This window comes from Herpailurus yagouaroundi, unplaced genomic scaffold (assembly GCF_014898765.1).
Source record: "Herpailurus yagouaroundi ecotype Mexico unplaced genomic scaffold, PumYag 166, whole genome shotgun sequence".
NCBI classification, from domain to species: Eukaryota; Metazoa; Chordata; class Mammalia; order Carnivora; family Felidae; genus Herpailurus; species Herpailurus yagouaroundi.
Genome location: NW_024412407.1, coordinates 14385690 through 14406936, shown reverse-complemented (window position 1 = coordinate 14406936; position 21247 = coordinate 14385690). Strand labels below are relative to the sequence as shown.

At 38.0% G+C, this 21247-nt stretch overlaps 1 protein-coding gene across 1 annotated transcript in view; it reads right to left on the bottom strand.

The window, feature by feature from the left end:
• Window positions 1-12137: 12137 nt before the first annotated feature.
• Window positions 12138-21247, bottom strand: part of SLC2A13 (solute carrier family 2 member 13) — a 392282-nt gene continuing 383172 nt past the window's right edge. The window contains exon 11 of the mRNA XM_040489036.1: window positions 12138-16036. Within this exon, the coding sequence (XP_040344970.1) occupies window positions 15810-16036 (227 nt within the window). The 3' untranslated portion in view covers window positions 12138-15809. The remainder of the gene's footprint in view (window positions 16037-21247) is intronic.

Sequence of the window (21247 nt, the reverse complement as noted above, 5' to 3'; positions counted from 1 at the left end):
GTCATATCTTCTTATTGGATTGTTCCCTGAATGGTTATACAGTGTCCTGCTTTGTGTCTTGTTGTTACAGTCTTTGGTTTAAAATCTATCTTATTTGATATAAGTATTGCTACTCTGGATTCCCTCTCCCCACCCCCCCCCCCCACATCTGTTTGCTTGTTAAATGTTTCACCATCGCTTCATTTTCAGTCTGCGTGTGTCTTTACGTCTGAATCATTTCAGCTGTCTCTTGAAGGCAGCATACGGACGGGTCTTGCTTTTTATCCATTCCGTTATCATATGTCTTTTGATTGTAGCATTTTTAATGAAAATATCATGCTACTCCCTTCAGGCCTGTGAAGTTTGTGCTGAAATATTAGCTGATGAACTTATGGGATTTCCCTTGTACCAAACATCATTCTCTTGTTTTATTATTTTTTTAAATTAAAAAATTGCTCATTTGGCGGGGGGGGGGGGGGGCATGGGCAGAGAGAGAAGGAGCAAATCCCAAGCAGGCTCCATGGCTGTGGCTTGATTCCATGAACCATGAGATCATGACCTGAACTGAAATCAAGAGTTAGTATACTTAACTTACTGACCTACCCGGGCACCCTCTTGTTGCATTTAAAATTCTTCCTTATAATTACTTTTTGCCATTTTAATTACTGCATGTCTTGGTGTGGACCTCCTTGGGTTTATTTTGTTGTCGACTCTCTGTGCTTCCTGGATCTGGATTTCTGTTTTCTTCTCCAGTTTCAGGAAGTTTTCCACTATTATTTCTTTAAATAAATGTTCTGTCCCCTTTACTTTCTCTTCTTCTGAGATCTCTGTAATGAGAATGTTATTATAGTTAATGGTGTCCCTGGGTTCCCTATTTCCATTTTGTATCATTTTTCCCATTCTCAAATGCTTTCCATTACTCTGTCAATCGATCTCTTCTTCTGCTTCATCTAATCTATTTATTCCCTTTAGGGTACTTTTGTTATTGATTTCTTCATCTCTGATAGGTTCTTTTATGTTTTCTATCTCATTACAAAGAGTCTCACTGAGGTCCTCCACTCTTTTCTTGGGTCCAGTGAGCTATCTCTATGATCAATGTTTTAAAATCTCTATCAGGCATGTTATTTACCTACAGTTTGCTTAGGCTTCTTGCCATGGTTTTGTCCTGTTCTTTCATTTGGGACATATGCCTCTGTCTCCTCATTTTATCTACCTCCCTTTGTCTTTTTCTGTGTGTTAGGAAACTCAGCTACATGTCTTGCTCTTGAAAATAGTGGCCTTATTAAGAAGAGGTACCAGTACTTGGCACTTCGGGGGTGTCTCCCATATGTTGTGTGTGCCCTGCTGTTGTTGCTGAGCTGATGTTGCCTTCAGTTTAGTCATGCCCAGTGGGTCTCTTTGCTTGCTGTGGGCAGTGTTTGGTTCCTGTGCTGTCAGTGGGCTAGTCTGGGGACTCCTTGTGCTTGAGCTGTGTCAGGCCAGGTGTTTGCCAGGGATACAGCAGCACGGAACTGCAGGGCTCTTCCTTTTTCCTCCAACGAGAGGCTTTCATTAGTGAGTCGAGCCTGCAGTCGGGCCAGCCGTCTGTCCCCAGCTCTTTGCAGGAGCCACAGTCTGACTGGTGCGTGAAGTTATCTATCCCTGTCCCTGGGGCAGGAGCCACTTTGGGATGGCTGCTTTCACCCTGCCAGGCTTGGGGCACTGCTTCAGGTGGATTGGGCCAAGAGTGGTTGGAGGGGGCAGATCCACACCAGCTGGCAGCAAGGTTTATGCGGGTCTGCTATAGAAGGGAAACCTGAAGCAGAGGCCTGGCCGGAGGGGGCATGTCTGCAGAATGCAGGGGTGGGGGCAGTGGTAGCAAGTTAGGTAGGGAGTGTTGGTAGGTCCTGTTAGGGGGCTGAGGACAGAAATGGCTCATTTGTTTTTGGAGAAGCCTCCCAAGTGTCCCTGCCTCCATGGAACATGCTCTGAGACCAGTAAACAAATATCCCTCCTATATACCACAGGGGGATTTTGAACTGCTTCTTCTGTGCTTTCTATGGGGCTGTTTTGTGTGCTCTTTTAGGGCAGAGACTCAGTTTCCCCTTGCCCTCCCAGCTCTCCTTGAGCCAAGCCCACTGATTTTTAAAGTTCTAAGTTTTCAGACCTGCTTGGTTGTAAGAACTCACACAGTTCAGTCCCTCTGGTTTACAAAGCCAAATGTTATAGGGATCCTTTTTTCCCTTGTGGGATCCCTGGTGTGAATGTTTCACTCCCCTCTCTGCACCTGTGGTGTCCCTCTCTCCAGTGGATAGTCTGGTGGTTTCCATTAGCTCTGGGCTGTGTCTCTGCCCTTCCTACCCTCTTTGAGGTGGCATTTTCTCTACATTTAGCTATGGAGAGTTTGTTCTACCAGTCTTCAAGGTGGTTTTCTGGGTCATTTACACTGATGTGAGTGTTATCTGGTTGTGTCTGTGGGATGAGGTGAGCTCAGGATCTCCCTACTCTGCCATCTTCCCCAGAAGTGTGGATGGCTTTTTAAAATTTTTTTTTCAACGTTTTTTATTTATTTTTGGGACAGAGAGAGACAGAGCATGAACGGGGGAGGGGCAGAGAGAGAGGGAGACACAGAATCGGAAACAGGCTCCAGGCTCCGAGCCATCAGCCCAGAGCCCGACACGGGGCTCGAACTCACAGACCGCGAGATCGTGACCTGGCTGAAGTCGGACGCTTAACCGACTGCACTCACCCAGGCGCCCCTGGATGGCTTTTTAAAAAGGCCAGTTTGTCAGGCTCCTCTCCACAGTTAAACATCCTTTTTTCTTTCTTTCTTGTTTTTTGTTTTTTGGAGGGAGAAAGAAGCCCGGTAAGCACCAGTGGTACATATGTTTAAGTGTGTTGATAAATGAACTCTACTATCTAGCAACTTGAAGGCTTCCCTATTGGCACCTGCAGGTTCCCTGAGATTTCTGAGCAAACCCACAAATAAAGGTAATTTGTTTTGTTTTGTTTTGGTTTTGGTTTCTAGAGGTACAGCTGTCTCGGAGCTCCAGGATTTTCATGCCTGTGGTGAACACCTCTTGACAAGACTTCAGTGTCTTCCGGTCACTTGCCCAGTTGTTCCTTATGGTAGGAAAAGGCTTCTTAAAGCCCATAAAAAGGTACTGTGTCTGCCTCACCTGGAGTTTTAAAAATTGTATTTTACAAAGTTGTAGAAGCTTACTAGGTTTCCACTCAGTATGTGAGGGGCTTGGAAGGTCATACTCTATCCTAACATCAAGTGAAAAGGTGAACAAACTGAAAATCAACAACTCTTCCACACGAAAAGTGAGGTCACAGGGCAAATCACTGCCCCTAAAATTGGAGACAGAGAGGAAGACACAGAGAATCTCAACTTACCTAAGTAGGAAGTCAAGAGCAGACACTTCCATGGGAACCACTGCCAAGGTAGGAAACCTAAATTAATTGATGAGTTGCTACAAGCTCCATGTGGACAAGTCTGAGAGCTAAAAATTCCAGAAGGGTGCAGTCATAGTGAGGCTCCCTTACACTTTTTTTGCATGTTAGTTCCAAGAGCTCTTCCAGATTCTAACAGTGAAGATTGGAGAAAGATCCTCCCAGGCTTCTGGCCGGAGGAGGGGGAAAAGGAATCAATTTTAAATAGGCCAGAGCAAGTTCTTTTCAAGTTTTTTTTTTAAATGTTTTTATTTATTTTTGAGAGAGGAAGACAGAACATGAGCAGGGGAGGGGCAGAGAAAGAGGGAGACACAGAATCCTAAGCAGGCTCCAGGGTCTGAGCTGTCAGCACATGGCCTGATGAGGGGCTCGAACTCATCAATCACGAGATCATGAGCCAAACTGGATGCTTAAGCAACTGAGCCTCCCAGGCATCCCTTGCAAGCTGTTCTTTTTAACAAGGCCTGCCTTCAAGAGAAACTTTGTCACCAGAGCCTAATGTGATCTGGGCTTTATCAGAACCTAACAGACCTGGCGAAGGGAACTACCCAACTCCAGCTCTCTCTAGCCATCCTGTCTCACCTAAGGTGAAGAAAAAAACTGAAAAGCACTTGGGAGGTTTATATCCCAGGAGCACAGACTCTCCAAAAGACTGAGACCTACTGATAGGATAATGGAACAATTCCCCTCCTCCCACACCTTAACACTACATCACAGTTAAACATCCTTTTTACAGGAGTTTCTCTTCCCCAGTACATCACGTCCAGGTTTCAAGAAAAACTTACAAAGCAAACTAAAAGGTAAAAAACAGTTTGAAGAACAGCAAGAATCAAAACTGGACTCAGATATAGTAAGAATGTTGAAATATTCAGACTGAAACTTTAAACAACTATGACCAATATATTAAAGGCTCTAATAGAAAAAGTAGACAACATGCAAGAACAGACGGGTAATGTAAGCAGAGAGACAAATTCTATGAAAGAATTTAAAAAATGCTAGAGATAAAAACATTGTAACAGTAACAAAGCATGCCTTTGATGGGTTCATTAGTAGACAGGACATAGTTCAGGAAATAATCTCCGAACTTGACAATATGTTAGTAAAAGTTTCGAAACTGAAAAGCAAGGAGAAAAAAGAATACAAAATTGAACAGAGTATCCAAGAACTGAGGGACAACTACAAAAGTTATAACATACTTGTAAGGGGAATATTAGAATAAGAAAGGGAAAGGAATAGAAGAAATTTTGGAAGCCATAAGGACTGAAAATTTCACCAATTAATGTCATATAACAAACCAAGGATCTAGGAAGCCCAGATAAATGCCAACAACAATACAAAACAAACGAAAAACACCCCGGCATGTCATTTTCAAGCTGGAAAAGGAAAGATGAAAAATCTTGCAGTAAGCTGGAAGAAAAAAAAACACCTTACTTATAAAGGAGTGAAGATGAACACTGCATCTGACTTCTCAGAAACCAAGTAAGCAAGACGAGAGTGGAGTGAAATATTTAAAATGTTGAGAGAAAAAAAAACCCACCGGCCTTGAATTCTGGATGCTGCAAAATTATCCTTCTAAAGTGAAGGAGAAGTAAAGGCTCTTCTCAGACAAAAATTGAGGGAGTTTGTTGCCAGTTAGACCTGCCTTGCAAACCATGTTAAAAGAAGAAAAGTTTTTCAGAGATAAAGTGATACAGGTGAGAAAGTTGGATCTGCATAAAGAAAAGAAGAGCAGTAGAGAAGGAATGAGAGTATAGGAAAAACTTTTATTTTTCCGATTCTTTATTGATTGAACAGATAACATTTTGCTCAAAATAATAATAGCAAAAGCAACAATGTATTCAATGTATGGCTTATGTACAAGTGAAATGAATGACACCAGTGACACAGCGACAGAAGGAAAGAATTAGGAATATTTGACATTCTAATGTACTTGCATCACCTGTGAGGGAGTGGAGTTATTTGAAAGTGGACTTGGGGGCATCTGGGTGGCTCATTCTGTTAAGCATCTGACTTCGGCTCAGGTCATGATTTCATGGTCCTGGGTTCGAGCCCTGTGTTGGGCTTTGTGCTGACAGCTCAGAGCGTGGAACCTGCTTTGGAGTCTGTGTCTCCCTCTCTCTGCCCCTTACCTGCTTACACTCTGTCTCTGTCTCTCAAAAATAAATGTTCAAAAAAATTGAAAGTGGACTTGAATTAGTTGTATATGTACGTTGCAAACTCTAGGGCAACCACTAAAAAAAGTGAAAGAAGTATAATTATATGCTAAGAGAGGAATGGAGTATAATATGCTCAATGAAAACCACAAAAGGTGGCAAAAGTAGAAAACAAAAATAGGAATAGAGAACAACGGCAACAAATAGAAAACTGTAACAAATATGGTAGATATTTCATCAGCTTAAATATCAGTGGTCTAAATACACAAATAAAAACCAGATTGTCATTGGATCAAAAATAAGACCCAATTATATGTTGTCTTCAAGAAACCCACTTTAAATATAAAGATGCATGCAGATTAAAAGTAAAGGGATGGAGAAGGATATACCATGCTAATATTAATCAAAAGAAGGTTGGAGTAGTTCCATTAAATTTCAGCAGACTTTGGAGCAAGGAAGCTTATTAGGATTCTGTGGATTAATTCATAAATGTAAATTTGGGCATGTTTTTGGAAATTACTGATTATTTTAGACTTTAAATTCCAACCCTTTCACATTTACCTCTACATGTTATTTATCAGTTTTATCCAGTAGTTATGTTTTAGTTTCTAAGTCCATAACCAGTGACCCTGCAGGGGAAAAAAAAAATAGAAATTTTTAGGTAGAGGCCATTATAAAATTTTCCATGATAAAGTTCATTATAAAAAATATATATAGTAGTTGTTAAAAAAAAGGACTTTGGAACAAACTTACCTGTTTGTTCTACCTTAATAGAAGTTACTTTACTTCCTGTGACTCAATTACTTTCTCATCAATACAATAATGGTAATGTACTTTTTATATAGGGTTTTGTGAGGTTAGGATAATGTATATAAAGTATGTAGCATATAGGTGTTACTATTATATAAAGAGAATATAGAAATAGTGTATTATAAAACATGCAAATTCCACCCCAATCTTGCTATCCTAGTATTTAATGATTTTTGTTATTAGATTTTTCCCTTTTTAAAAATGTTTATTTTTTTAAGAGAGCGAGAATATGTGCAGGCACATAAGCAGGGGAGGGGCAGAGAGAGAGAGGGAGAGTGAATCATAAGCAGGCTCCAAACTTAGAGTCCGATGTGGGGCTCAATCCCATGACCATGAGATCATGACCTGAGCTGAAATCAAGAGTTGGACACTTAGCCACCCAGGTGCCCCAGATTTCCCCCTCCTTTAATAGGAATCGTAAGAAACCAAATTTGTCATCCAAATGTGTTTATGTGAATACACGTGCATTCATATAGCATATGGAGTTTGCTGTTTGATTAAAACAGCTTTGCTATAGAGATCGATCTATAAAACATGCTCTTTGACATTGGCCTGGTGCCTTGGTATCATTTTCTTTCTTTCCAGTCCAGTTAAAACTTCCCACTGCTCCTTTGTAGGCTACGTCTGAAATGCATGCATCCATTTATTCTTTGCTTCTTTGCTCCTTTATCCATGCTCCTTTGTAGGAACATCTGAAATGCATGCATGCATGCATGCATTTATTCTTTACTTACTGAGCACATGCTACATGTTAGGTAGGCACTGTAAGAGGTGCTGGAGAGTCAGTAGTGGATAATGAAAATTCCCTGCTCTCATGCAGTGTATATTCTGGTGGGAGAGACAGACAACAAATAAGAAAAAAAAAACTGTCCAGTGATAAATACTTGGAAGAAAATAAAGCAAGGTTACGTGATGTAGTAGGAAGTAAGGGAGTCAAGACAAGCTCTCAGAGGAGATGGTTTTGAGCTGAAAGCTGAATGACAAGAAGGAACCAGACACAAAGACTGGGGCAACAGGCATACCAAGCAAAGTCCCTGAGGTGGAAATGACTTAGCTTGATGAATTCCTAAGCAACTTGCATATAAATCCACTGTTTATTATTTACTAGATGAGCTCACCATTTGGAAGAACATGCAGCTGATTCCTATTTATGTATTTTTTCTTTGTTAGCTGATTCCTTTTTAAAGTGATGATTTCAAAAATCTATTGCAGTGGTAACCCACACCATGGTGTGCTTAAGAATTACCTGGCGATTTGTTAAGTTCCCTGATCAAAAGCTGAATTTGTGAAATCAGTAGAATGGTAGTTACCACAGTCTGGAGAAGGGGGGATGTTGTTTAAGGGTACAGACTTAGAACTAGGAGACAAGTCCTGGAGAACTAATGTACAGCATAGTGATTATAGACAATACTGTACTAATAATCTTCAGAGTAGCTAAAAGATGGGATTGTTCACCACAAAAAAGAAATGGTAATTATGTGACATGGGAGAAGTGTTAGCTAACACTGTGGTGGTAATCATATTGCAATATATGCATCAAATCAAACACATTGTATACCTTATACAGTGTTATATGTCAATTATATTTCAATTAAAAAATAGTTTCCTGGACTATGTATATCCCCAGATATCTGATTCAGTATGTCAGGTGAAGCCCACAGATTTGCATTTATAACAAACTCACAGGTGACGTCAGTGCTTCTGGTTTGAGGACATTTTGAGAACCACTGTTGTAACAAATCTGTTTTAATATCCATTTGTTGGGGGCTCCTGGGTGGCTGAGTTAAACGTCTGACTTCGGCTCAGGTCATGATCTTGGGGTTCATGAGTTTGAGTCCCGTGTCAGGCTCTGTGCTGACAGCTCAGACCCTGGAGACTGCTTTGGATTCTGTGTCTCCCTCTCTCTCTGCCCCTCTCCTGCTCACGCTCTGTCCAAAATAAACATTAATATCCATTGCTAGTATGCCAATATTTTCTTTCATGTAAAAACTCTGCTGATCATCTGAAATTAGTTTTTTTTTTAAATTTTTTTTAACGTTTATTTATTTTTGAGACAGAGAGAGAGCATGAACGGGGGAGGGGCAGAGAGAGAGGGAGACACAGAACCGGAAGCAGGCTCCAGGCTCTGAGCCATCAGCCCAGGGCCCGACGCGGGGCTCAAACTCAAGGAACGTGAGATCGTGACCTGAGCTGAAGTCAGACGCTTAACTGACTGAGCCACCCAGGTGCCCCTGAAATTAGTTTTTGTAAGTGTAGTTGAAAAATGCATGAATTAAAGGTAAAAAAATACTCTCAATGTTTCGACTGAATTCATAGCATTTAGTATATAGCTTAATTTCAACATAGCCTCTTAGTGAAGTATTAATATTTTTCATTTGGAGATTTCAAAAATAATTATTTTTATTTAATTAATGTCATTTCTCATTTGGAGAGAAGTTCAACAATAATTATTACTTTGGGGCGCCTTGGTGGTTCAGTCAGTTGGGTATCCGACTTTGGCTCAGGTCATGATCTCACACTCCGTGAGTTCGAGCCCCGCGTCGGGCTCTGTGCTGACAGCCCAGAGCCTGAAGCCTGCTTCAGATTCTGTCTCCCTCTCTCTCTGCCCCTCCCCTGCTCATGCTCTGTCTCTGTCTCAAAAGTAAATAAAAACATTAAAAAATACATTTTTAAGGCTGGGCATGGCACCCAATGCGGGGCCTGAACTCATGACCCTGAGATGAAGAACTGAAATGAGATCAAGAGTTGGACAACTGGCTGAACCACCCAGGCATCCCTCAAAAAATTTTTTAAATGCTGGATATAAATGATAGGTTACTGAGAGATATTCTAAAATTGTTTCTGGATTCAGAGATCACATATACAGAAATTGTGTAGTCTTGTTAATCTGGAGACTATGAGAATGTTGTGTTTTTCAACTGTGCCCTTCAGGAGAATGTCCATGGGAAGGAGTCTCGGAGAAAGCAAGAAGGACATCAGGCTAACCAGCCATATCTGCTCAAACCATTCTGGTTGGCAGAAGCTTGCCTGCTGCAAACAGCCTGTATGACATATGTCAAAGAAGCTCACGTGTTCCTGTTCTTAGTTGTTCACAGGAAGAGAATTTATAAACACACTGCTTGTGCTTTGCACAGTGTGGCTTTAGCAGCATCAGGGATAGCATGTGGATGACGACACTAAGAACAGTCAATAGTTATCCAGCACTTACTGTATACTATTGGTCTACATGCTTTACACGATTGATGAACCTTCACAATACATGTATGAGGTAGTCACACATCCACTTTATAGTCAAGAAGTGGAGCAAAGAGTAACTCAGTAATTTGAGTTACCAGGCAGGAAGTAGAAAAGGCTGGGATTCAAAACTGGAGAATGTGTGTTCATGCTGACTCCTTAAATAATGTACTATATAGGGCTTCATATTTGGAGAAAAATCCCCAAATCAAAAGTTGTCAGAATTTGTGTCTGTAGTCCAGGTTAAAATGAGGCATCTGATTCTTTCTCCGCATGCCTTTTAAGTTGCAACACAGGAAATCTGCCTGGGTCTGACTAGAAGACATTCCAAATGATGACCAAGAGAGGAAGAATATTGGTGTAGTCCATGCAGAGGTCTTGTATCACTTTTTAGTGTGTGATCTTGGGTAAGTCATCAAAATGTTCTGAATTTATGTTCAGTACCCATAAAAGCACTATAATGATTACCCCACAGGACTGGACAGTTAAATGAAGACTTTGGCCACTGACACAGATATGTACTGCATTATTTAGGTGCTCTGGTGAGTGTATCCTTTATGCATATTTAGGGGATTTTCTTGGGCCGTTTTGACTGCAGGATTTTTACCTTACTTGCTGACATCAGAATCCTTGGTTAAATGCAACTCCACTTTAAGGTTTTTTTTTTTTTTTTTTTTTAAACAGGAGAAAATCAAATGTAGTTTTGTGTGCATAGAGAAGGCACACAGATAGGAGAGTCCCCTCCACTGTAAGCCTCTGGAGTGATCTAGTGTTTTCAGGGGATCTCTTCAGGCTGTTTCTATAGTTGGGCTCAGGATGGCACACCCTAACTATGGAGATAATTCTAACAGCTGCCCAGATCAAACAATAGATAATTCTTACTATTAAAAAAAAAAAAATTAAAAGCTTCAGTTGGGGAAAAATGGCAATGGAGAGCTATACAGTGCCAAAAGGAACTGTCATCAGGCCACCCGGCAGGTATTTTGTTTTCACATACAGAGCAAATACAATTTTTGTCAACCTGACATAATGGTTTATGTTACAACTTGTTTTAGCAACAAACAGAAATAATATTCCAAGGGCTCCTAAGCACTTCGTTTTACATTTTATATTTACTATTTAGAATTATTCCTTGGAACAAATTTTAGGTATTATAAAATATTTTTTTAAAGATCGAGTTTACACATGATCAAAAGAGATAAAAAAGTATTATTCAATATGTGGAGCTTTGTAGATGCCTTTGCTATGTCTAGATCCTAAAATCCAAGGAAGAGAATTAAAGAAAATACAAAAGTGCAAGGGAGATAAATGAGTAATGAATTGTCTTAACTTTTATTTGATTATTTTCATTTACAGTTCTGGCACTGACACTTTTTTTAAAAAAAGATTTTAATTTTATGTAAAGATTGAACTTCAATAAAATAACTTAAAAAATTTACATATACATCACTAAATTTCCATAAAATATACAATACTTTTGATACAGCTATAGGCTAGAATGACTTTGAAGGAAATGATACATATTCATAATTTTTGAGACATCCCATATGTCACATATGTAAGAATAAATATTTATACTGAATTTTCTAAGACATGTGAAGTATTAAATACTATATAACATGCACTCAAATTAAAATATACATTTTGAAATACATATTTTAAAAGCATAAAACTTTTGATTTAATCTAGATGTACATTAGAGCTTCTAAATAGAAATTTGAACATTTATTACAAATAAAGATACTATAACATCAAATAAGATATAGTCCAAAAGCCGCTAGGAACCAGTTTGGACATGTAGAATATAAATTTCTACTTTGGCTAGAGTTAAGTCTCATCTTTTTAACCTTCAAATGAGATGGAATGATGTTAAATTTACTAAAATTTTAAAACTTTACAAAAATTGGTTTTTAAGTACCTGTAAGCTGCATTCCTTTTTCTCATACTGATATGACAAAATCAAACACATGAACTTAGGAGTGTGAAATAAAAATCTGAATATTACTGCTAACTGAAGGTAGTTACTGAACATTTCATAGACCAAATCACTCAGTGCAACAGACTGTTTTATACATCCAAAGTAAAGATTTATAGGAATTATATTGTTTTACACTCACAAGCAAGTTATGAGGATAAAATTCTGTCATGTACTTCTGAACATCATTAGCACACTTACAAAATATCTCTTTGATGATTACTGGCACACAAATATTTCCTTCTCTAAAAGATAATGTAAAAGATAATGTAAAAGTTGGTAGCAGTTGTTTTTAAAATGATTGCTATTTGTGGAAAACAGCAATATTTCTCACCCAGAAGAAGGGAATGTACTGATAACAGATACACTGCTACCACTGATCACTTGATCAAATTAGCTTAACATTACTGTACACAAGGCTAAGAAAATTGATAGAAAGTGACAGAAAACAGGACATTAAAATTAATCTAGAGAAGAATTCTGAGTCTTGTCATTGTCAGCAGCTACACATAAGCTATAAATTTTATCCGCTATTTAATACATTTTGCTATAAAGCACGTTGTTATGAATTCTTTGCTAGTGGCCTGATATTTTTTTTTTTCATTTGTAGTTAGGAAAAGATCTAAATTTGGTACTTGAAAACTTGTTGCAACAACTGTGTAAATGTAGGTTGTTAGGTGCTAGTGTAATTTGAGACTTTATAACCAGGAGAATGGTTAAAAAAAATCTGATTATTACAAAACATCTCAATAATTTTATTGTTCTGAACTATGCTGATGAGATAAAACAATCCTTCCACTCCTCCTTACTGTATTACAGTACTTGTAAACGGTTAGTGTCATTAAGTTGTGAGACTTTCTTAGAGAACACATGGATAGTATTTTGTAGAATAGTCTCCACCAAGGATCTAGGATTGTAATACATACCAATTTTACTTTCCAATAAAAAGCAAAAGCGTAGGTTGTCAGTTACATTTTTCCTGTTCATTCTCCCTCTGGATAATGGATTTTGAAACTATAGTAAACAACTTCTAAATTCTTTAGTGGAATTCTCATTTTAGGGTGAATAACCTAAAAAATAATATTTAGAATCTTCTACATGAAAATGTAGTTCAGTGGTAAAATATTATTATGAAAAAGCACTTGATGATAGCCATTACCATCATAGTATTTTCCATCAGGGAACTAATTACTGCATATGGCTGGGAACAAAATTTCAAATGAAAATATTACCTTTAAAATTTAGTTTTCATTTGGATCTTTTACAAATACATTAAAAATCATGTTTTGGGTAATTTGGGTGCGACAGTCAAAATTATTAAGAATGTTTGTATTGAAGAAAATTATTAATGCCAGATCTTTACAATTTATCTGACTTCACGTTCAGCCCTGTGTTCAGGTGCAGATGGAGGGTTCTATTCTCCTTAGAGCAGATCTCCTCAGCCACCAAGCTAAGCCTCAACTAGGAGTTATGACTTGCTCTGCAATGTATTCCTGAAACATAATACATGTCTATTGAATTTGCAGCATGCTTAGAAGGACACCTATAATTTCAGTTAAAAGCATGATGCTCAGTCTGTTTTAATATGGTAGGTCAAATCATACCACATATAAATTGTCCTAAAAATATATATATTTGATGATATTTCAAACATAATGTTTTCAAGTTGATAGTGGTAGCCAAAGATGCTAGGAACTTAAAAGGTACATAATATAAAAAAACCTGAAAAGTTCAAATACTTAATTTTTAACATACTATAAATGTTCACTGAATCTAAAAACAACACGCTAGTTGTATAAGGTTTCTTTTTAAGTAGTTGTTTTTAAAAAAATTATAAATAATCTTTATACTATGCCATTCTGTCTTATACTTCCAAGATATGGAATACTGTCTTTATCACTATATAAATAACAAATAGTTCTTTAAAGGAGAGTTTGAGGAGACGAGGGGAGGAGGACTGTGGCTAATTTTCCCTGTTTTTATGTGCATTTATGGATATAAAGTTCAAAGTGCCATTTGCTCACATCAGGGAGAACAGGCCATGTTCTGCATTAGGAGATACTAAAAGTCCAGTCGCTCCTTTAATAAGGTTACTGTGCATTCAGCCCAGCTGAGTATATAAGCATATAATTAAGGCTATGTATACAATAAAGAGAAGAATTGAGGCAATTATTTGGATAAATCAGAAAAATACATTTATTGGTCCAAATGCTTTTTCTCCCCATATTCTGATTTTGCCACATAATAGCTCATTTTCCATTTCACTTTCCCTGTGTGAAGTATTACACAGATAAGAAATTTCTTATGGGATAAGAAATATGAATAACTTTTTCTATTAAATCACATCTGCTTTTCTGGGGGAAAAATCAATACTAGTATCCCCTTAGAAATCAATTGTCAAAGCACCTAATTCAGGGAAAAAAACTCTCTAAAATAAATTTTTTTATTGTATGAAATGATCAAAGGGAGCTTTTTTTTTTTTTTTTTTGGCTGAAGGATTTTTAGGCCAGTAAAGTGACATTTTAAAAGCACACTTATCATACCCCTGGTGGCTAAGAGAATAAACCTCCTTGGCTACATTTTCAGTTTTGATAATGGTGACAGGAATAAGCCAGACTTCCAGCGAAGAGCAAAACACCTTTGGGAGACTGGCAGAAACAATGAATTTAGAGATAGCTATCTTTTCAGTCCAAAGAGTGCCTCATTAGATGTTTAGAGCCATATTAAAATGCATCAAACTTAAGATTCATTCATATTTTCACTGGAAGTAGCAAGTAATTTTGTATATCCGGTGAAGTTCTTAAGAACAAAAAACAGGGATCATTGATGAATGAGCATAACAACCAATGAACACTTGGCAAAGACACTGAAGAAACGTATGCTATATTAGAAACATCGATCTGTTCCAATAGAAAATCTCAATTTTTAGACAAGGAAAAAAATCCAAGCCAAGTATGAGAAAAAGGAAACACCCACAGACAAATTTATGTATCTTTTCTTTTTTGGTAAACTGTCAGGGAAAATGAGAAAAGGGTGTGCAAAATAAAAACAAATTTGTGCTCTTAAAGTAAAAAAAGACAAGTACTATTAAGTAATGAAATGTCATGATTCCCTTATGAAGAATTAATAAACAGTTAAGGAAAACTTAAGTCCCACTATTTACTTAAACATCAACATAACAGCAGCATTCTCTGTCACTGATTTTCTTCCTTTCTTTTTTGTTTCAGAAATTATTTGATTAAAAGGGGAAAATAGTCTGCTAGCAGCTATTTAGAACAAAAATGAAGGCACAAATAGTAGGGCTCTAGAGTCGATGAGTGAAGGCGTGGTGAGTATCAGGTGATTTTGGCATGAACAGAAACCCTGAAATACACTTGAAGACACGGCACTGTTTTGCGTTTATAGGTGCATACTTAAGTGACTAACTCAATCAGGGATCCATAAAAATTTTTTCTTTCTTACTTTCTAGCAATAAAATATACTTATCAAAACTTGCCAGCTTATCTGTGCAAATGTATACTTATCACTGATGCAAAAAAATACATATGAAAATAAACCCTTAAAGACCTGCTTTTCATAATGTTCCAAAGGTCCTGTGCAGCGTCAGTTTCTCAAGAGCTCTCAAGATCTGACTTGGAGAGAGAGACCAAAATGTGGAATCCAAAGGAGATAAGGACAACCATGCCTCTGTGGAGGCACTTTTGAATCTGCTGAAAGCTTAAATGGAATTTACTTTCTAATAGTTGATCACAGATAAGCTACTTGTCCTTAGGGAAATTTAGGGCCAACAGGCCATGTTTTGACAGAAAACATCCTTGGATCATATCCCAGAATCCTTCTTCATAAGTGTATCATACATATACGATTCAGCTAGTTTAGCACTGACTCTATTGCCACTAATAATTATATATGGTCTTAGGAAAAAAGGATACCACTGAAGTCACTGGATACAGTATTCATTTTAGACTATCTCAGGAAGGATTTACATACATTTGTTCAATAATTATTAATTTAAAATCTCTAAATATTGTTTCACATTTCTGCTTGTGAAAAAAAAAATGTCATCATGGTTGTATCTTCCTCCTAATCAAATATTCTAGAATATGAGGTCATTCAAAACTAGACTGGAAAGAACCAGATTAAAAGCAGGGCAGTGAGGTCACCAATTGCTGCTTTTGTTCCCCAAGTTTGTTTAAATACCTAAATATTTCAGCAGCTGAAAATTATTCCACATCAGAAGCATCGTTGTCAGAAAGATGATAGTTACTTCCCTTCACCCGAATATATTCAATATATCTCCCTTCATCAGAATCTGAAGCGCCACATGTACATAACCTGTTGTCAAAGAGTGATTCAATTTCCTCTAATTTTTTCCCTTTGGTCTCAGGAAGACAGCCATAGATGAAAAGGAGTCCCACAGCAGCGAATCCAGCATAGAGGAAGAAGGCTCCTGCAATGGAAAATAATACGTATGTATATGAATAGTACTAGGTTGGAAAGTGTACTTGATTTTGATTTTTCCTTCTGGTCAATCATACATAACTGTGGTCTTACATGGAGGCAAAAAATAACTACTGGCCTGCTTTACTCTTACTATTCTAGCTCTATGAACATAATACAATTTACCTTTCTAAGCTCAAGTTATACAATGCCCAACTCAAGAAGAATGATAAACTGAGTTCAGATGTAACTTCTGCTTTGAAGTCTTTCTTCACTTCCTTGGCTAGAGATCACTGTTCTCTCTCCTGTGTACTTTTACAGCACTTTGCTGAAGCCACCGTCATAACAACCAAGAAGTATTATGTGCATGCATTTGCGTCTGTCTTGTCTACTAGAATGGAGGCACTTTGAGGAACAATTTCTTTCTCATTTATCTTGTACTTCTAGAATCACATACATGATGCCACTTCTGAGTTCATGATTCAGTGGAGTACATGGCAACTTATCTTTGCAGTCTCTCATGCCCAAAGTTGAGAAGTCAACCTTGATTGTTTCCTTACCCTCGCAACCAACATCCAATCTGTTAGGAAATTCTGTTGGATCTACCTTCAAAATACAATCCAAATATGACCACTTCTCGCCATTCCACTGGTATCTCTGATCTAAAGGCAATCTTCTCATCTGCACTATCGCAGTGGTCTCTTTCCTAGTCCCCTTGTTCCTTCTCTTAGACCACCAAGGTCCACTTGTTTTGGTCCATAAGCTTCTCACTATAAAGCTTACTAATTTGTTTTGTTTTCCCCAACTAGAATATAAGTTCCATGAGATCAGATAATTCTGCTTTCCCCTAAGACTATGCATGCCAATGCAGTATAAACACAAAGACCTAAATAGTACCTGGTTGTGTTACAATTCTAAGTGTAAATACAGCAAGTCTAGATGGATGCGACATATGTGACTTGTGTATACTCTCTACATATTTCCAAGATGGTCTTCCTTATATAATTTGCAATTTAAATATAAGAACCTTACCACAGTGGAGTTCCTGCCTAATTTAAGGTGTTCAATTGAGATCATCCTGGTAATGGAAGATGATAAACTAATGTGACAAATGGCAGAAAGGATATCGGATTGGGAGTTGGAAAATCTAGGTTTAAATCTTGTTGTGTGACTTGCAGTCATTTAACCTCCTCTCTGTGCCTCAGTTTCCGTATCAGGTTAAAAAAAAAAAAAGATGGTTTCTCAGCTATTTTATATATTTATTTTTGAGAGAGAAAAAGAGGGGAGGCAGAGAGAGGGGGACAGAGGATCTCTGCACTGGACAGCAGTGGGGCTTGAACTCACAAACTGTTGAGATCATGACCCGAGCCAAAGTCAGATGCTCAACCGACTGAGCCATCTAGGTTAGGTGCTCCACTCAGCTCCTATTTTAGTTTATAATTCTATAAATTTTACAACCCCAATCAGGAGCAGGCATAGGAGAGATGGTTATGAGATGCTTGAGAGGGAGATGTGCTCTCCTGTTTCAGTGTCAAAACTGGTCTCCTTAAGGACTGAGTCTATGGCTTGTTTGTATTTGGGTTCCCAATGCTTAATATGGTGCCTGACACAATGGAGCATCTAGAAATAAATGTGCTCTTGTTGACTGCAAGCAGATCTGAAATAAAGGGCTAAACTAGACAAAGACATATTTCAAAATCAAGCTGTAAGCAAAATAGTGTAGCAAGCAGTTGAAGAACTGAATAATATTTTCCCTTTCTGATGAATCATTACAGAATGGGAAAGACATTATGAAGACTACTTTTTAAAAGACATAAGTAACCATTCCAGGAATAAATACAGAAACATTCTTGGGAAGGTTCAAGGAAAACTGGAAGAAAAATGCTGCTGAATTGTCCACCTGAAAGAATCTGCTTGGTGGGACGAGGAGTCATGAGAGAACTTCAGGGAAAAAGAGGTAAATTACAAGATTTAGAAAAAATACGAAAGGGTTGACTAAATCATGGCATAGTTTGCTAGATTAAGTCAAGGAGCTGGACTTGTGTAAGAGAAATGCTCTTTGTTTAAAAACACAAATACAGGCGTCCTTTATTTCATTTGTTTGATTCATGTTAAACATTTCATACAAGCGTATATGTATTTTTTATGTCTTATACTTAGTAAATAATCAGAAAATACTACTAGGTCATCTGGGATGCATGGCTGAGTGCTACAGTGACAGGAAGGTTCCGTGGCTCTGTAGACAGTTTGGATCTGAAAGTCACAAAGTGATGCAGGCAGACTCCTGGGGCAGTTTCTTAAATTCTCTTGACCCTGCTTTCCTCATCTGTCTAATGGGGAAAAAACTGCTGCCCTGCCAAACTGCAAAGAACAGAAAAAAATGTATGTTACATGCCTACTAGAATTCTGGAGGTTAGCTGCCAAAAAAAAGTGGTAGCATTACCAAATGCATCTAAATGACTATGGAAGAAGGGTTGCTATTAGAGATAGAATAGAACAAGATTAGTAGGACTTAAAAACTGGGAATGTTTTCATGAAAAGGGTGATGCTGAAAAGCTAGCTCTTGGATGATGCTGGGTTTTGGAGGAAAAAAAAAAAGGAGATGAGGTCCTGTGTTTGATTACAGATAAGTAAAACTTGTGGTGGAAGAGAAATGGAATCGTTAGCAGGGAGGGACAAAGAAAGGATGGTAATCATGATGACAATACAGAAAAAATAAGTGCAGATGGTAAAACATTTTAGACTAAATCAGGCTGCTAAACTCCAGAATCTCTAACAGAGCAAACTACGTTTGGCTTTATAAAATATAATGTTGAGGAAACATTCGTCATGTTTCGCAATTTAGCAACAGTGGCATGAATAGAAATAAATCAAATCTGTCAGTGCTCCACCATTATGGTTAAAAACAATTAGATGGAATAGGAAGATTCTTAAAGGCCATATAGTTTCTTGCTTGTGACCCAGATTCCCCATCCAAATAACATAAAAGAAATTCTACTAAAATGAAAGACCCTTGGGGCGCTTGGGTGGCTTAGTTGGTTGAGCGTACGGCTTAGGCTCAGGTCATGCTCAGGCTCAGGTCATGCTCTCAGGGTTTGCGCGTTTGAGACCCCCGCCGGGCTCTGTGATGACAGCTCAGAGCCTGCAGCCTGCTTCAGATCCTCAGTCTCCCTCTATCTCTGCCCCTCCCCTCCCCATGATCTGTTTCTCTCTTTCTCAAAAATAAACAAACAAACAAAAGATAAAATACAAGATCCTTTTACAGAATCTGAAGAATCTAAAGCAGGCAATACCAAAACTGCCCAAGTGGTGAGACCTATGGTTAAGCCACAGAGGCATGGGCCAGCCAGGAAGGCTGTGGCCTCCTCCAAATAATGGCCAAGTCAGTTATGTGACTCATTTTCTTATTTCTCCTTGGAATGCAAGTAGAAAAAAAAACCAAAAATCTGTAATGAGTCTGTCAGGATTGTTAAGTGCAGATATTCCTCAGTTTTATTCTGAAGGAAATCAATCTTATTAAGAATCCTATATGAAGTTTCAGATTTAAACAAATATTTAACTGAATTATACAGGATGAGGAATCAAAGACCATGTCTGACTGAATTTCAGTACCTCAGTACAGGAACTTTGATACAATGCTTTTCAAGGGATCTATTTAGTAGATTTAGTATTTAGTAGTCACAAGTGCTATACATAAAATGGTATAGTCCTGACATTTTAATGATAATTTTTAGTAATAAACGTTACTGAATGGGGGCCAAGGCAGACTTGTCTAAGCAGTATAGTTCAGGAAGAAAACAAAATTTGAGGTTTTATGAAATAAGAAAGGAGGCAATAAATGAAGACATGGAAATTTAAAGAGAAATACATTGTTATGGAGTATGTTTGTTAAATCATCTATAGAAACATGTGTCTTACATAAATCAGTAACATGTAGATTAAAATTTAGGTCCAGAAACAGAGAAAAAACTTAGCAAGCAGTAGACCTAATGGACCAGTGTGTTGACATACTAGAAGCCTGGCTTAATGCAAAGCAAAAACTTCTAACTAGATATATAAACAATGTATACATTTTATTATATATAAGCCATATACATATACTACAATATAAACTGTATATATTCAAACAGAAGTAGAGTTGACACAATTCACATTAGCTTCCGGTGTACAACATACTGATTAGACAACTATGTACATTATGCCATACTCACGTGTAGCTGCCATCTGTCACCACATATCACTATTACAATACCATTGACCATGTGCCCTGTGCTGTACTCTTCATCTCCATGGCTCACTCATTCTGTCACTGGAAGCCTGTACCTCCTACCACCCTTCACCCATATTTGCCCAACCCTCACCCTCCTTCCCCTCTGGCAACTGCCAATTGGTTCTAACTGAATATTTCTGAAAGAAGCATGGCTGTGTATGCCCTATTTAAATTTTATTTCTGTTGCCTCCTGTTGTTGAGGCTGCATAAACTGAAGGAGGAGCTTTGCTAACAAAAGTCTTGCCATGTAGACTTTTAGTATTTGGTCTACAACTTAATAAAAAGAATACTTCTGTGGGGTGCCTCCCTGCGTGGTTCAGTTGGCTAAGTGACCAACTTTGGCTCAGGTCATGAACTTGCGGGCTCATGAACTTGAGTCCCACATCGGGCTCTCTGTGGTCAGCACAGAGCCCACTTCGGATCCTCTGTTTCTCTCTCTCTTTCTCAAAAATAAACAAACAAAAATACTTCCTTGGGATATTAGCCTATATTTAGGTCTTTAAGAATTCCCTAAAACAAACAAAAAAATTAAGCATTCTAAGAACTAGAAAATATGGGTAAATATTTATTGTATAAATACCTATAGTGTCAGAAAGATAAGTTTCTGAATTTATGTAAAAAACTTTAATTGCCAATGGGATAAAATTGAATATATGAAATATGTATATCCATTTTAAAATGCCAATGCATTTCCTTTTTTAATATGTTTCTAAATTTCTAAATGTTCACTGGGAAAGACAAGAGTTTTATAAAGATAATAGGAGCTGGGGCGCCTGGGTGGCGCAGTCGGTTAAGCGTCTGACTTCAGCCAGGTCACGATCTCGCAGTCCGGGAGTTCGAGCCCCGCGTCAGGCTCTGGGCTGATGGCTCAGAGCCTGGAGCCTGTTTCCGATTCTGTGTCTCCCTCTCTCTCTGCCCCTCCCCCGTTCATGCTCTGTCTCTCTCTGTTCC